At 60.5% G+C, this 15,287-nt stretch overlaps 1 protein-coding gene across 1 annotated transcript; it reads left to right on the plus strand.

Annotated features, from left to right (window-relative positions):
- Nucleotides 1-1,833: 1,833 nt before the first annotated feature.
- GPR179 (G protein-coupled receptor 179) lies at nucleotides 1,834-13,808 on the plus strand. Its single transcript, XM_062017590.1, has 17 exons — nucleotides 1,834-2,675; nucleotides 3,476-3,584; nucleotides 4,495-4,601; nucleotides 4,691-4,886; nucleotides 5,088-5,156; nucleotides 5,546-5,655; nucleotides 5,736-5,974; nucleotides 6,417-6,555; nucleotides 6,731-6,836; nucleotides 6,930-7,076; nucleotides 7,413-8,050; nucleotides 8,114-9,919; nucleotides 10,352-10,616; nucleotides 10,785-10,928; nucleotides 11,157-11,452; nucleotides 11,552-11,981; nucleotides 12,030-13,808. The coding sequence occupies exons 1-17, from the start codon at nucleotides 1,834-1,836 to the stop codon at nucleotides 13,806-13,808; spliced, it is 7,422 nt and encodes a 2,473-aa protein (XP_061873574.1).
- Nucleotides 13,809-15,287: the final 1,479 nt, after the last annotated feature.

Consider the following 15,287-nt stretch of genomic DNA (forward strand, 5'->3'; position numbering starts at 1 on the left):
GCCCCGGTACCCACGGGCAGCCCCGGTACCCACGGGCAGATCTGGCACCCACGGGCAGATCCAGTACCCACGGGCAGATCTGGCATCCACCGGCAGCCCCAGTAACCACGGGCAGTCCCGGTACCCATGGGCAGATCTCGTACCCACGGGTAGATCTGGCACCCATGGGCAGCCCCGGTACCCACGGGCAGATCTGGCACCCACGGGCAGATCTGGCACCCACTGGCAGATCCAGTACCCACGGGCAGATCTTGTACCCACGGGCAACCCCGGTACCCACGGGCAGATCCAGTACCCACGGGCAGATCCGGTACCCACGGGCAGATCCGGCACCCACGGGCAGATCCAGTACCCACGGGCAGATCTGGCATCCACCGGCAGCCCCAGTAACCACGGGCAGTCCCAGTACCCATGGGCAGATCTCGTACCCACGGGTAGATCTGGCACCCATGGGCAGCCCCGGTACCCACGGGCAGATCTGGCACCCACGGGCAGATCTGGCACCCACGGGCAGACCCAGTACCCACGGGCAGCCCTGGTACCCACAGGCAGATCTGGCACCCACGGGCAGATCTGGCACCCACTGGCAGATCCGGTACCCACGGGCAGATCTCGTACCCACGGGCAGCCCCGGTACCCATGGGCAGATCCAGTACCCACGGGCAGATCTGGCACCCACGGGCAGCCCCAGTACCCACAGGCAGATCCAGTACCCACGGGCAGATCTGGCATCCACCGGCAGCCCCAGTAACCACGGGCAGTCCCGGTACCCATGGGCAGCCCCGGTACCCACGGGCAGATCCAGTACCCACGGGTGGCCCCAGCACCCGCGACATGCCCTGGAGGAGCCAGCAGGACAGCAGTGGCACTTTTGTGTTGCGAGCTCTGTGCGTGGCTCTTGCACAGCTCTCGCACAGTTCTTCTGCAGGTGTCGTACAGGTTTTGCGTGGCTCTTGCACAGATCTTCCACGGCTGTTACATGGCTGTTGCACGGTTCTGGCAGGGCTCTTGCACAGCTTCTGAGCAGTTCTTGCACAGCCCTCACACAGCCCTCGCACGGGCAGTTTGGCCTCACTGGAGGTGAGCAGAGGGCTCTCCCCACATCTATCTGGCGGCCGGTGAAGCGGGAAGTCCAAATTGCTACAGGTAGAGGATGAAGGGGGTTGTGAGAAGTCACCCATGCCTCAGTTTCCCCTCTGGAGCTAGGACAATACTGCATAAGACCCAGGACTTCCCACTCCCGCAGCTTTCGGGGTTGGCATCAAACCTGCGCTCAACACCCTCAGAGCCATAGAGACGTCCCATGTGTGTGCCACCTCCCTCCGCCTCATTTCGAGCCCACGGCCAGAGGGGCTGGGCGCTGCGGGACTGGAGCCCGGGAACATATGGGAAAACAGCGGGTGACCTTCTTCCCCACCTCGGCTGCCCGAGGGGGCCGCGAAGAGAGCGATGCCGGGAGGAAAATTCCCAGCCCCGTTGCCATGGCGTCCCATCAGGATGCGCTTGCATCATGGGCAGCCCGAGGAGGCCGGGGTGCGGGGGGTCCCCGCGGGGCTGAGAGCGGGGGGGGGGTGCCCAGCAGCGCCGGCTGGCCAAGCGGGAGCGCGGGGGCGGGCAGCGGGGGGGCTCCCAGCGGGCAGGGCCAGCAGATGAACACTGTTTGGAGCTGGTGACGTCTACTCCGGCATCACTGAGGGAGAAAAACAGGCGGCAGAGCCTGAGTCCAGCCCCAAGGAGCAGAGCAGTCTCCCGGCCGGCTCGGGTGCTGTGCCCACCATGCCCATCCCGGGCCGGCCGGTGGGACCACAAGGGGCTGGGGGGCTCCGCTGAGCCATGGGGCCGTGGCAGTGGCTGCTGCTCTGTTGCTTTCACGCAACACTGGTCCGTGGCACCATCCTCACAGGGGACCAGCAGCCACAGGAGAGACTTCTCAGGCCGGCAGGATGGTCTCCAGCCCCGTCATCCTCCTGGCTGCCCACGCCAGAGCCGGGAGCATCGAGGGACTCCGAGGGCTCGTCGGCAGCACTGGCTTTCCTGCAGACAGGCGATGCGCAGCGGCTGGCCCGGGCCAACTGCAGCCGGGGTGTCACGGCGGGGCCAGCCGGTGCCGGCCCCTCCCTGGCTCTGCGTGCTGCCCTGCGTGCTGCCCCCGAGGCTCTGGCCCACGCCGCCAACTTCCTCAACATGCTCTTCCAGACCAACGACATCCGCGAGGCCAGCGTGGCTGAGGACGTGGAGTGGTACCAAGCGCTTGTCCGCAGCCTGGCTGAGGGGCACCCGTGGGTGCGCCGGGCCGTGCTCGCCCTCGATGCCCACCCACTGGCTGCCAAGCCCCGGCTGATGCTGCAAGCCACCAAAGGGGATGGTGAGATCCTGCTGCAGGACGTCTCTGCTGCCGCCCCCAGCCTCGGCAACCTCAGCTGGGACAACGAGTGGTTCAATGCCCTCAAGTCCCAGAGGACCCCCATCCTCCGCAAGCGAGTGCTCAGCAATGACCTGCGCAGCATGGAGACCCCAAAGTGGCAGCGAGGGGACAGCTATGTGGGGGAGCCGGGCCACGTGTGGTGGTCCCCGCCGTTCCTCGAGTGCCGGGACGGCCGGTTCCTGCCCACCTGGGCAGTCACGCTCTCCTCTGCTTTCTACGGGCTCAAGCCAGACCTCAGCCCTGAGTTCAAGTAAGTGGTACCCGGAGGGGCTGGGAAGGGGTGTAAGAGGTCTGAGAGGTACAGCTGGAGGCATCACCCTGAGGTGCAGGCAGCATGGTGCAAGGCTTGCGCCAGCCCCTCTGTGTCCCCATGTTTGTGCATGCACATGTGCATTTGCACGTCCACAGGCATGGAGTTGAGCCCTGTTTCCCCCTTGATCATCCCTGTGCTGCCCACCTCCAGCTGTCATCCCCAGAGACCCCTGCCACAGCTGTGCTGGGGGGTGGCTGAGCTGGGCTGGAGTCCTTCCTGGGAGAGGAGGGGTGTCCCCAGGTCGATGGGGTCCTGCTGCACCCCAGCACCCCGTGCACGAGGAGCTACGGCAGGAGGCACTGAGAAGGCAAGAGGGCAGCTGGGTTTTGTCCCAGAGAGGGGCTATGACCCCATATCCAAGGGGGAAGCTGTGTCCCCCATGGAGGACCCAGGGAAGTGAGTCGGTCCTGCAGGACAAGGAACACACACAGAGGCCACCCAAACAGCTCCTGTTTCCTGGTCAGTTGCATTAAAGCTCCCATTGAGAGGCAAAATTCACACCCAGGTGCTGCTGCCCCTGCCCTTCTCCCCAGCACCCCTGGGCATGGCTGTGAGGGGGAACATCCCTGACCGGCTGTCCAGGGATGTTGCTGACACCTTGCATTGCCGCAGCTAGTCCCTGTGCCAGCACCAGCCAACCTATGGCTGTAGGACACGGCCACGCTGAGTGGGGGGCACAGAGTGGACATGGGGAGGCCCCCCATGGCCCCTGGGGATGACCCTGTGCCCCTGTGCAGGGGCGTCGTGCGGGTGGACGTCGAGCTGCGGGACGTTGCCATCGATCAGTGTGCCAGCAGTCCGGGCTGGTTCGCAGACACACACCGCTGTGACCTCAACAGCACCCAGGTACTGGCCGCTGGCACCCAGCACCCAGCACCCCTCACCAGGCAGTGCTGAGGCTCCCCCCCACCACCAAATCGTCCCTGTCCCCCTGGCCGGGCTGTCCCTGCTGCGTTTCCTTCCCTCCAGGCTGAGCTTTATCCTCTCTTGGCCGATCCATCTGCTTCGTTCAGCTGCGCTCAGTGGCACAGGCGAGGGGTTTATTGTGCAAATCTTCCTTCCTCGCTGCCCTGGCAGCGTGTGACCTGGCTGCTGCCTGCCCGGGCACCACAGGGCTGGCCAGGCTGGCAGCTGCTGGGCGAATCACCCTGACCAGCAGCCCCCAATCCCCTCCAGCGAGCCAGTAATGCCCAAGAACATTTCAAAGCTTGACACAACCAGCAGCATCCCCAAACAGGGCAAACCCCACAGCCCCTCAGCTCAGTATGGATCGGGGTCCCATCCTGAAGGCAAAAAGCTGCCGTCAAGTGGGAAAGGTGTCACCAGTGTCTCTTTCCTGGCAGTGCCATGTGGGTGATGCCCTCCACAGGGATGGGCTCTGCTGCTGGGCATCTCTCCAGAAAAAAACAATACCCAGAAAAGCTGCCAGCACAGGCCATTCGGGGCAGGATCCGGCCATGGGGGATTAGGGCAGCGGTGCCGTGCCTGCCGCTGCCGTCACTGCCGGGCTGGATTAGTGAGCTCTGCTGCATTAGGTGTCCATTTAAGTTTTAGGGAGGGATTTGGAGGCCAAGCTTTGGCTTTTAATTCTTAAATGTTTAACCACTGATTCCTCCCAGGGGTGGGGAAGGATGGTGTGGGGTCAGGTACCCATGAGCTGCGGGCTCCTGGAGCCACTGGTGCAGGGTGTGAACAGGGCTGGGGGAGCACAGGGGGTGCAGGACATCCCTCGTGCATCTCAGTCTGTCTCTTTCAGTGTGTCCCCCAGGAGAGTCGTGGCTTCGTCCTCGAGAGGTACCTGTGCCGCTGCAAGCCAGGCTTTTACGGGGTCAGAGGAGTGGCCAGCGATGCCTGGGCAGGTGGGTGCTGTGCTCTGGCACAGATAGTGCCGCCAAGCCCGGGACGCATTGATTCCACCTGGCCATTGCTCTGTCTGCAGGCGCGGTGGGGAGCGCGGCGGGGGCTGCTGGTGGGTCCCGGCTGGCGTGCCAGCCCTGCCGCCGAGGATGTGCCACCTGCGAGGACGATGCACCCTGCCTGATCCAGGAGGACCAGGCTCTGCGGACAACTGTCCTCTGCTGCCAGGCCTGCTGCATGCTGGCTGTCTTCCTCAGCATGCTTGTCTCCTACCACTTCCGACGGAGCAAGGCAAGGTGTCCCTGATCCCCCACCCAGCTCCTCTCCCACCCCTACACCCCAAGGTCTTGGGGGGCTCTCGGGAGGGATGTCACAGCAGAGGGAAGGATGTCACAGCTCAACACGTTCAGGGAGGATCCCCGTGTCCTGACTCTGTCCCCTCTGGGCACCATCTGAGGCTCCAGCTGAACCCTCACTCCTCTGTCTCTGCAGAGAATCCGGACGTCAGGAGTCATCCTCCTGGAGACGATCCTCTTCGGGTCCCTCCTCCTCTACTTCCCTGTGAGTATTCAGCCGGCCCTGGGCCTGAAAACCTCTGGGCTAAGGCTTAAGCCTGTTTGCAGCCTGGCCAGCTGCCCCCAGGGCAAATTGATCAAGCCAGCCCCAAGCAGGGCATGGGCACATCTCCACCTAATTGTTAATTTTGCTGGCACAGCCCCCTGCAGCTGCCGTATAAAACCTTCTCGGGAAACCAAATCCCTTTTCTCCCGCTGGCCACGGGAATTAATCCCTGCCCAAATCCCCTCTCCCTCCCTTGGCAGATGCTGTAGAGCCGAGGGGGAGGGGTGGCAGCAGGGCTGGCCCAAAAGCAGGTGGTTTCTGAGTCCCTGGCCTGTCAGATAGGATCCTGCCCCAAGCCACCCACCATCCCTTCTCTCCCACCATCTCAGGTCTTCATCCTGTACTTTAAGCCGAGCATCTTCCGCTGCATTGTCCTGCGCTGGGTGCGCATGCTCGGCTTCACCATCGTCTACGGCACCATCACCCTCAAGCTGTACAGGTAGCCAGGCCTGGGGGGGTTTGTTGCCCAGGAGCCCAGCGGTGGGGCTGGCTGGGGGCTCACCGCTCTGCCCCTCGCAGGGTGCTGAAGCTGTTCCTGTCCCGCACGTCCCGGCGCGTGCCCTACGTGTCGAGCGGGCGAGTGCTGAAGATGCTGGGGCTGATCTTGCTCCTGGTCCTGTGGTTCCTGGCGGCCTGGACCATTGGGATGCTGGAGAACATCGACAAGAACATCCCGCTGGTGATCCGCACCCAGACCCCGCGCGGGCTCCACTTCTACATCTGCAGCCACGACCGCTGGGACTACATGATGGTGATCGGTGAGACCACTCCCGGTGGTGTCCTGGGAGGTTCCTGCAGCCCCAGGACACATCCCATAAACGTGGGGGGTTTAAGTTTCCTTGTTTGTTTAATCCGCCCAGAGCCTGCATGCAGGGCTTGGGCACCTGAGCCGCCTTGCACTCACTCCTCTGGGCATCCTCAGGACTCACCCCGGCACAGGGTAACTCACTCGGCACAGGCGGTGGGTGCTGCTGGCCTCAGGGCAGGCTAAGCTGGCGGATGCTCTGCACCAGACCTGGCTCCAACGTGCCAGTAGCAGCCGTGGTGGATGCACTGGGCTGGCTGTGCCCTGAGGCAGGGAGGTCCTAGCAGGTGGCAGCACCCACCCTGCAGACCTCAGTGCCTCCCAGGACAATATGCTGACAGCAGCGGGGTGATGGCGCTGGGTGCTCAGCATTGCTCCCCGTCTCTCTCCCACAGCTGAAATGCTGTTCCTGCTGTGGGGCAGCTTCCTGTGCTATGCCACACGCGCCGTGCCCTCCGCCTTCCACGAGCCCCGCTACATGAGCATTGCACTCCACAACGAGCTCATGATCTCTGCTGCCTTCCATGTGGTCAGGTAGGACACCAGGCTGGGATCTGAGATTGCAGAGGAACCAGCAGCAAATCCCTGAAGCTGCAGCAGGTTCTCTGTCTGGGACTCCAGGCAGGACAAAGGCTGCAGGGTCCGGAGGAGGGGAGGAGACCGTGGGTGCTGTGGTGGGACTCAGCGCCGCCCTCCTCGCCCCTTCCAGGTTCATCGTGGTCCCCTCACTGCACCCAGACTGGACGCTGCTGCTCTTCTTCGCTCACACCCATGGCACCATCACCATGACTCTGGCGCTGCTCTTCATCCCGAAGGTAATGCTCGGCCCAGGGATTCGGGAACTCAGGGCTGGGGTTCCCCGGCATTTCAGACACTCCTCGACGAGCTCCATCCTTCCCCACCCCCAGTTCCTTCACGCTGGCTCACCGCTGCGGGAGGAGATCGCAGCCGAGGTGTACGAGGACGAGCTGGACATGCGGCACTCGGGCTCCTGCCTGAACAGCAGCTTCGCGTCTGCCTGGAGCGAGCACAGTCTCGACCCCGATGACATTCGGGTGGGTGGCACACTCAGGACCTTCTTTTGACGCTAGCTATGCAGCCCCGCGCAGAGTAAGAGGTGCCGTTTGAAATCTTTCTCCTGATGCAAAACAAAGGGGAGGGAGAAGGGGGCGTGGGGTGAACTGTCACCGGCCAGGGGTGGGGAAACCTGCTGCGTGCCCTGGGTGGGAGGGATGGGCAGCGCGGGGGCTCGGCGGCATGGGGACACCCTGGCCCTCAGGCCAAGCCAGGGCTTTGCGGGGTGGTCCCAGCTGCAGCCCTCGTGCGGTCTCATTGTACGTGCTCTCCTCTCTCCCCTCTCTCTGCTGCGACCCCGTGCCTGCGGTGCGCAGGAGGAGCTGAAGAAGCTTTACGCACAGCTGGAGGTGCACAAGATGCGGCGGATGGCAGCCAACAACCCTCATCTCCCCAAGAAGCGCAGCTCCCGCCGCAGCCTGTGCCGCTCCATCGCCCGCGGCTCCGCCGAGCTGCTCGAGGCCGTGACGCGCCGGAGCAGCGGCGGGGAGTGGGTGGGCACCCCGGCACGCCGCGGCTCCTCGGCCAAGCAGCCCCCTGACGCCAGCAGCACGGGCCTCCAGATGTGGGATGACGGCTCCTGGTGCTGTGCCGCAGCCCCGCGTGTGTCCCGCAGCACCGAGGGTCCCACGCGGGAGCTCCCGCGAGGCTCCTCCACCCCCATCCCACCCCGGGAGGCTGCTCTGGAGAGGGAGACAATGGCAGTGACCTCCTCAGAGCCATCTGACAGCGAGTCCCTCGACACTGCCCCACTCATGTGCAAGTCAGCCAGTGCCCACAACCTGCTGGGGCACGGGCAGCCACTCCTGCCCCGCGCTGCCCCGCTGCAGAAGTCGCTCAGTGTCGTTGCCGGCACACGGGACGAGGCCCTGCTTGCCGCCAGCCGAGCTGTGCGGGAGTGGCACATGCACCAGCTCCCATCTGGCCTATCCTCGGAGCGCTCCACGGTCCAGGGGCCCCCCCGAGAAGCCAGGAAGTCCAAAAGCCCCAGTGCAGCTGATGGGCTTCAGCCACCTAGCTCCTGCCCTGCCGAGAAGGCTGCCCAGGAGGACACAGCCCGTCTGGGCAACGGCAAGGTGCAGAAACACGTCACTTATGCACCCATCAAGAGCATCAGTATCGACAGTTCTCACCTCCCGGGACGGGTGCGAGTGGCAGTGAGGAAAACCCCACCACCGCCCCCTGTTCGCTACCAGAGCCTGGGCCAGCACGCTACACTGCCCAGGGACAGCCCACAGCCACCCACGGAGCCCCCAGCATGGGTGGGAGAGCCGGAGGCAACACCAGTGGGGATGGCAGAGGAAGACTTGGGGCAAATGGCCTCCCCATCAAGGAAGGGCAGGCTGCTGACTGCAGCCTCCATCCCGGCACAGGTCTGCCCCTGGGAGCTGGTCCAGGAGGAGATCCTGAGCCAGAAGCAAAAAGCTGCAGAAGCAGCAGACTCTGGGACCCCCAGTGATGTTGGGACCAGCCTCCTTGGCATCAAGCCACTCCCTCAGAAAAGCTCCCTCCGAGGCCTGGGACTCGCCCTCAAGGCTTTCAACCGCTCCAGGGGGAAAAGCATCATAAAGTGGAAGCAGGAAGGCGAGGGGAGCCAGGGGAAGAAGGAGCAGGAGGAGGGCAGCAGGAAGGAGAGGCTCAGCCTGGAAAAGACCTCAACGGTGACCCTGAGGGAGGTCAGCCAAGACCTTGCTACCAAAAGCCCCGAGGGCAGCAGTCAGAGGCCCAGCAGTGAGCCCACAGCCCTGCCATGGCCAGGGGATACAGTCCTCTGCCAGCACAACAACAATGCTGGCACCGCCTGGGGAGCCATAGGCTGGGGGGACAATGGGGCAGGACAGTGGGACAGCTCAGCCCCAGGGACAGGTGATGGTGAGACATTGGCAGAGGAGCCCAGAACTTCCCAGGGAGACATGGATGCTGGCAGGAGCCTGGAGCCACCCTTGGGGGTGCACGAGGTCCCACTGGATGTTGGCTACCAAGAAGCAGCTGAACATCCCCATGAAACCCCAGAGGCACCCAGCAGTGGGGAAGCACAGCTACATCCCTGGGAAGGGGCTCAGGCTCCTGCTGTGGAGCTGGGGAAGGATGTTCCTGCAGCCAGCACGAGGCTGAGTGCACCAAAGGAAGAGGTGGCCAGATTGGCTGAAGGGCTCAAGGTGAGCAGCAGGTCCATCCACCACAAGGACCACACAGAGGAGGAGCAGCCACATGCAAAACCCGTCACAAGCAGCACCATGAGCAGCAGCGACCCATCCTCTGCCGCTGAGAAGCTGGGGGCTGAGGTTTGTCCCTGGGGAGCCTCGGGAATCCCAGCAGGACGAGGAGCCCTGCTGCGCCAGGAGGCCATTGCTTCCCCAGAGGATAGCAGGGTGCTGCCAGGCAAGGAGAGCCCAGACAAGGTGCTGCAGAAGGGGGACAGCCCCCTTGAGCCCCTCGGTCCTGGGGAGAGCCAGGGTGCAGAGGTGGCCCTGGCTACAGCAGGGAAACCTGGCAGGGCCATGGGCAGACAGGCAGAGGTCTGTCCTGGGGAAACCAGGGCAGATTCCAGCAGTAAAACTGAAATCTGCCCCGGGGAGGAACAGGACAGAGCCCCAGGGAAAGGCAGCAGCGAGAGGGATCCCAGCTGCCCTGGGGAAGAGCCAGGTGTGGAGAAACCACGAGCAAAAACCCCAGAGCTGCTGAAAGTGGCTTCAGAGAAAACAGGCAGTGTGGAGGGCAGGAGGGCTGAGGTTTGTCCATGGGAGACTGGGGAAGGGGAAAAGACTGTCAGAGCAGAAATTTGCCCCTGGGATGCAGAGGGGGCTCAGCTGGAGAAGGAAGGGCAGGAAGGGGTGAGCAGGCAGGTGGCCAAGTGGGTCAAGAGCATCAGACCAAAATCGCTGGGTTTGCTGAGAGTGCAGCAGAGTGGGAGCAGCCTGCAAGCACCCAGCCAGCTCTGGGGCAGCACCAGCAGTGAGGAGCCCCCACCAAAACCTGCACCCAAAAGCTCTGAGCTGCCAGAACTGACACCGAGGAGTCCTGTGAGCACACAGGCTTCGGTTTGTCCCTGGGAAGTGGAGGGAGCTGAGAGGGACGCAGGAGTTTGCCCTTGGGAAAGGGGAGCAGCCTTATCCGATGCAGGAAAATTAGATGATGGTGATACTTCCCAAGTGAAAAATGGGATTTCCCCACAGAGAGTGGCCCTGAGGGGCACAGGAGAGACAGCTACAGCTGCAGACCAGGGGAGCAGCCACCCTGGAATCTTCTGTCTTAGGGAAGGTGCAGAGCAGCCCATCATGAGTCTCTCAGCAAAACATCCAGCTCTAGACAAAACATCATCCAAGCAAGGAAGAACCATTGATAGCAAAAAGTCTGACATCTGTCCATGGGAAGTGGAGGGTGAGCCCCTTGCTAAAACAGAAGTCTGCCCTTGGGAAGAGCCTGCAGCTCCACTGGGGAAGGGGAAACCTGGTCAGGACATGCGTGGGATTTTCAAAAGGGAAAACAAACCAGGATCTGTAGGACCAGAAGACATCAAGGCAGAGCTGGCAGAGATGGATGGGAACCAGCCAGAGCCCAGGGACACCAGGATCTTTGCAAAGATCACCAGAAAAAACCTGGAGAGCCCAAAAGCTGAGTCCAAGAAATCCCAGAGCCTGGAGAGCATAAAAGAGGAGGTGTGTCCCTGGGAGAGCCTGAGCACAGAGCAGTTGCCAGAAAAGCCCCATGCAGGGATCCCAGCACTGCCCAAATCACCTTCAAAGGAATCCCCGAGCACAGAGAGCCTGAAGGCAGAGGTCTGTCCTTGGGAGCTCAAATCCAGTGATAAAGCAGAGATCTGTCCCTGGGAAGTGGCTGCTCCACCATCAGGTAAAGACAAAGCAAGACAGGATAAAGATGTTCTGTCTGCAGTGAGCAGGAGCCCCTCTACAGGTCAAGGGCTCCACAAAGACACTGGAGAGAGTTTGTCTGGAAAACAGGGGACAAAAAGAGACCGTGAGTCTATCTGCCCCTGGGAGAGCACAGACTCAGAGCGGCCTCCAGAAAAGCCCCGTGCAGGGGACACAGTGCTGCCCAAGTCACCTTCAAAGAAATCCCAGAGCACAGAGAGCCTGAAGGCAGAGGTCTGTCCTTGGGATGCTCCAGAGCCCATGTCCACTGATAAAGCAGAGATCTGCCCCTGGGAAGTGGCTGCTCCACCACTGGGTGAAGGGAAAGCAAGACAGGATAAAGATGCTCTGTCTGTAGAGAGCAGGAGCCCCTCTGCAGGTCAAGAGACTGAAGACAGCATGACTGCAAAGATGGAGAAAAAAACCAGAGACCGTGAGTCCATCTGCCCCTGGGAGAGCACAGACACAGAAACCTCCTCCACAGGGTATGGCACCAGGAGCACAGATTTGTTGAAAGCCACGGCCAAGAAACTGAAGAACATAGGGACAGGGAATGTTGATATCTGTCCCTGGGAGAGCCTGAGCACAGAGCAGCCTCCAGATAAAACATGCACCAGGAGCACAATGCTGCCCAAGTCATCCTCAAAGTCCCAGAGCACAGAGAGTCTGAAGACAGAGGTCTGTCCTTGGGACGCACCAGAGCTGACATCCACTGATAAAGCAGAGATCTGTCCCTGGGAAGTGGCTGCTCCACCATCAGGTAAAGACAAAGCAAGACAGGATAAAGATGCTCTGTCTGCAGTGAGCAGGAGCCCCCCTGCAGGTCAAGGGCTCCACAAAGACATTGGAGAGAGTTTGTCTGGAAAACAGGGGACAAAAAGAGACCGTGAGTCCATCTGCCCCTGGGAGAGCAAAGACACAGAGCAGCCTCCAGAAAAGCCCCATGCAGGGGACACAGTGCTGCCCAAGTCACCTTCAAAGAAGTCCCACAGCACAGAGAGCCTGAAGGCAGATGTCTGTCCTTGGGACGCACCAGAGCTGACATCCACTGATAAAGCAGAGATCTGTCCCTGGGAAGTGGCTGCTCCACCATCAGGTAAAGACAAAGCAAGACAGGATAAAGATGTTCTGTCTGCAGTGAGCAGGAGCCCCTCTGCAGGTCAAGGGTTCCACAAAGAGACTGAAGACAAAATGACTGCAAAGATGGAGAAAATAAACAGAGACCGTAAGTCCATCTGCCCCTGGGAGAGCACAGACACAGAGCAGCCTCCAGAAAAGCCCCGTGCAGGGGACACAGTGCTGCCCAAATCACCTTCAAAGAAATCCCACAGCACAGAGAGCCTGAAGGCAGAGGTCTGTCCTTGGGATGCTCCAGAGCCCATGTCCACTGATAAAGCAGAGATCTGTCCCTGGGAAGTGGCTGCTCCACCACCAGGTAAAGACAAAGCAAGACAGGATAAAGATGTTCTGTCTGCAGTGAGCAGGAGCCCCTCTGCAGGTCAAGGGTTCCACAAAGAGACTGAAGACAAAATGACTGCAAAGATGGAGAAAATAAACAGAGACCGTAAGTCCATCTGCCCCTGGGAGAGCACAGACACAGAGCAGCCTCCAGAAAAGCCCCGTGCAGGGGACACAGTGCTGCCCAAATCACCTTCAAAGAAATCCCACAGCACAGAGAGCCTGAAGGCAGAGGTCTGTCCTTGGGATGCTCCAGAGCCCATGTCCACTGATAAAGCAGAGATCTGCCCCTGGGAAGTGGCTGCTCCACCACCAGATAAAGACAAACCAAGACAGGATAAAGATGTTCTGTCTGTAGAGAGCAGTAGCCCCTCTGCAGGGCAAGGGCTCCACAAAGACATTGAAGACAGCATGACTGCAAAGATGGAGAAAATAAACAGAGACCGTGAGTCCATCTGCCCCTGGGAGAGCACAGACACAGAGCAGCCTCCAGAAAAGCCCCGTGCAGGGGACATGGTGCTGCTCAAGTCACCTTCAAAGAAATCCCAGAGCACAGAGAGCCTGAAGGCAGAGGTCTGTCCTTGGGACGCTCTAGAGCCCATATCCACTGATAAAGCAGAGATCTGCCCCTGGGAAGCAGCTGCACCTCTGCCAGAGGACAGGGCAGCCCTAGGTGCGACAAGACTCCCACCAAAACAGGCCGGTGCTCCCAAACCACGGGAGAAAAGCAGCAGTGAGCACGAGGCCATCTGCCCCTGGGAGAGCCTGGGCACAGAGGAGCCGTCCCCAAAAACTGCAATGGAGAAAGAGCTGTCTGGGAAGTCCGACAGCATAGAGAGCAGGAAATCTGAGATTTGCCCCTGGGAAGCAGCAGAGCCCACCGGCACGGAGAAGGAAAGCTTCAAGCCAGGTGTGCACCCACAGGGAGATGACAGAGCATCCCCCTCCAGGATGGGAAGGTCAAAGCCGTTGGCAGAAGTCAGCACCGTGTCTGCAACAGTTCTGCTGAAAGAATCCAAGGGCAGATCCGAGAGTGAGGCCAAGCACAAGCCCCTGTGCCGCGTCCTGCCAGGCGTCCAGCCCTCGTGGGGCCTCAGGGCAGAGCTGCTGCCTCAGGGAGCCAGCACAGCTCCCACGGCGGGCTGCAGCCCCAGCACGGGCATTGCCATAGCTGGGGTTTGTCCCTGGGAAGAGGCTCCAACAGCATCTGACACGACCAGCACAGACAGAGAAAAAACCTCTGAGGTGTGTCCATGGGAGGTGGAGAGCACAGATGCCCCCGTGACCCTCCATGGACAGGCCAGAGCCGGGGCCAGCCCCCAGGACAGTGGTGGGGGTATGAGTGAAACCAAAGCTGATGTCTGCCCCTGGGACAATGAGTAGCTGCCTCCAGCCAGCCACCAGACACAGCTTTCATGAATGGAAAGTCTTGAGCTTGAAGCTGTCTATGTGCACAGCCTAGATGGGGATAGAAGCATCCACCAAAGCCAAGGGCATGGCCACACTCCCAGCAGGCTCCAGCACTGGTTGTCACCAGCCAGGCTTGGGGACCAGTACAGGGAGGTGACAGCTAACATGTGCCTTCATTAAAGCACTCGTGCTGTCACCTCCGTCTTAAGACAGAGTGATTTCTTTAAGTCCTGCTAGGACCAGGCAAGTTCTGAAACCTGGGGTAAAAAGATCTTGTTCCCAGCCAGCCCCAGGACACATTTTACTTCCTTGACACAAAGTAATTTCTTTTTAAATGTCCTCTGAAGTCGGGGAGCCAGCAGAGGACTTGCAGGCACACCCAGCAAACCCTTCTGCTCTGTTGTGGTCCCACGCTGACAGCCCAGTGCTCGAGCTCTGCGCTTTGGCCATGCCCACCACCTCCTCATCACCCAAGGGGGATAAACTGACCCTCAGACCACTCCTCTGCTTTGCTTGTGGAAACCTCCACCTCCACAAAGGCTGAGGTGGATATTCCCACTGCTCACCTCCTCTGTGAGTACTCCTACAGCAGCACTACACTTCTAACTATTGCAGCAACTCGGCTGTAAAGGTGTTTGTCTTAACTAACAACATCACTAACTTTTACAAGCACTTTGTTATTGGCTTCTTCAGTCATACCATGCATGCAAACATACCCAGGGCTCACCTTGCCAGCACAGGAGAGGTTTTTCCATCAACATTCCCACTGGCACTAGCAAGCCTTCACTTTTACAGCCCATCTGTAGAAGCGCTGGGTGCCTTTCATCATCCCACAGCTCAACTTCTCCCTGTGAAACCCACTGCTTTGGGGCAGAGATGCAAGCAGATGCCTGTATGACCGAGAGGATGCTGAGAGCACACAGGCACTACCATCCCCAGAGAACCCAACGAGGCTCCTGGGTCTGCCCTTGCTCCAGCACACCTACTCACCAGTGCACACGGGAAGAGACATGCAGCCACACACACAAGGAGAAGCCTCACGGTAAGGACAGCAGCAGCTGGGAAACAACGAAGCCTCCAGTCTCCCCAGACTCATCTCATTGCTCCACTTAGACTGAGGCAAATGAAGACAGAGATGGTGTCAGTAAAGGTTGGGGTTCTCCCTCTGATCTCCACACGAGGTGGGCTCAGGGCTCATCCTGCTGTCCCCTCTCTGCAGAAAGCAGTGCTGCTGTAGTGAGCTGCCTGGTCTTCAGCAAAGGGTCATTCAGGTGTCTAAGCAAGTGTACAGAAAATAAAGTGTTATCTGCAGAGCCCATGATGAATGTCTGGTTTATGGGGCGTGCATGATCCTAGCAGTATGCCCAGGTGGGCAAGAAGGCCAAGGGCATCCTGGATTAGATCAGCACTGGGGTGGCAGCAGGCCCAGGGCAGTGAGTGTACTCCCGTGCT

The sequence above is a fragment of the Colius striatus genome, chromosome Z (genome assembly GCF_028858725.1).
Source record: "Colius striatus isolate bColStr4 chromosome Z, bColStr4.1.hap1, whole genome shotgun sequence".
Classification (NCBI taxonomy): Eukaryota; Metazoa; Chordata; class Aves; order Coliiformes; family Coliidae; genus Colius; species Colius striatus.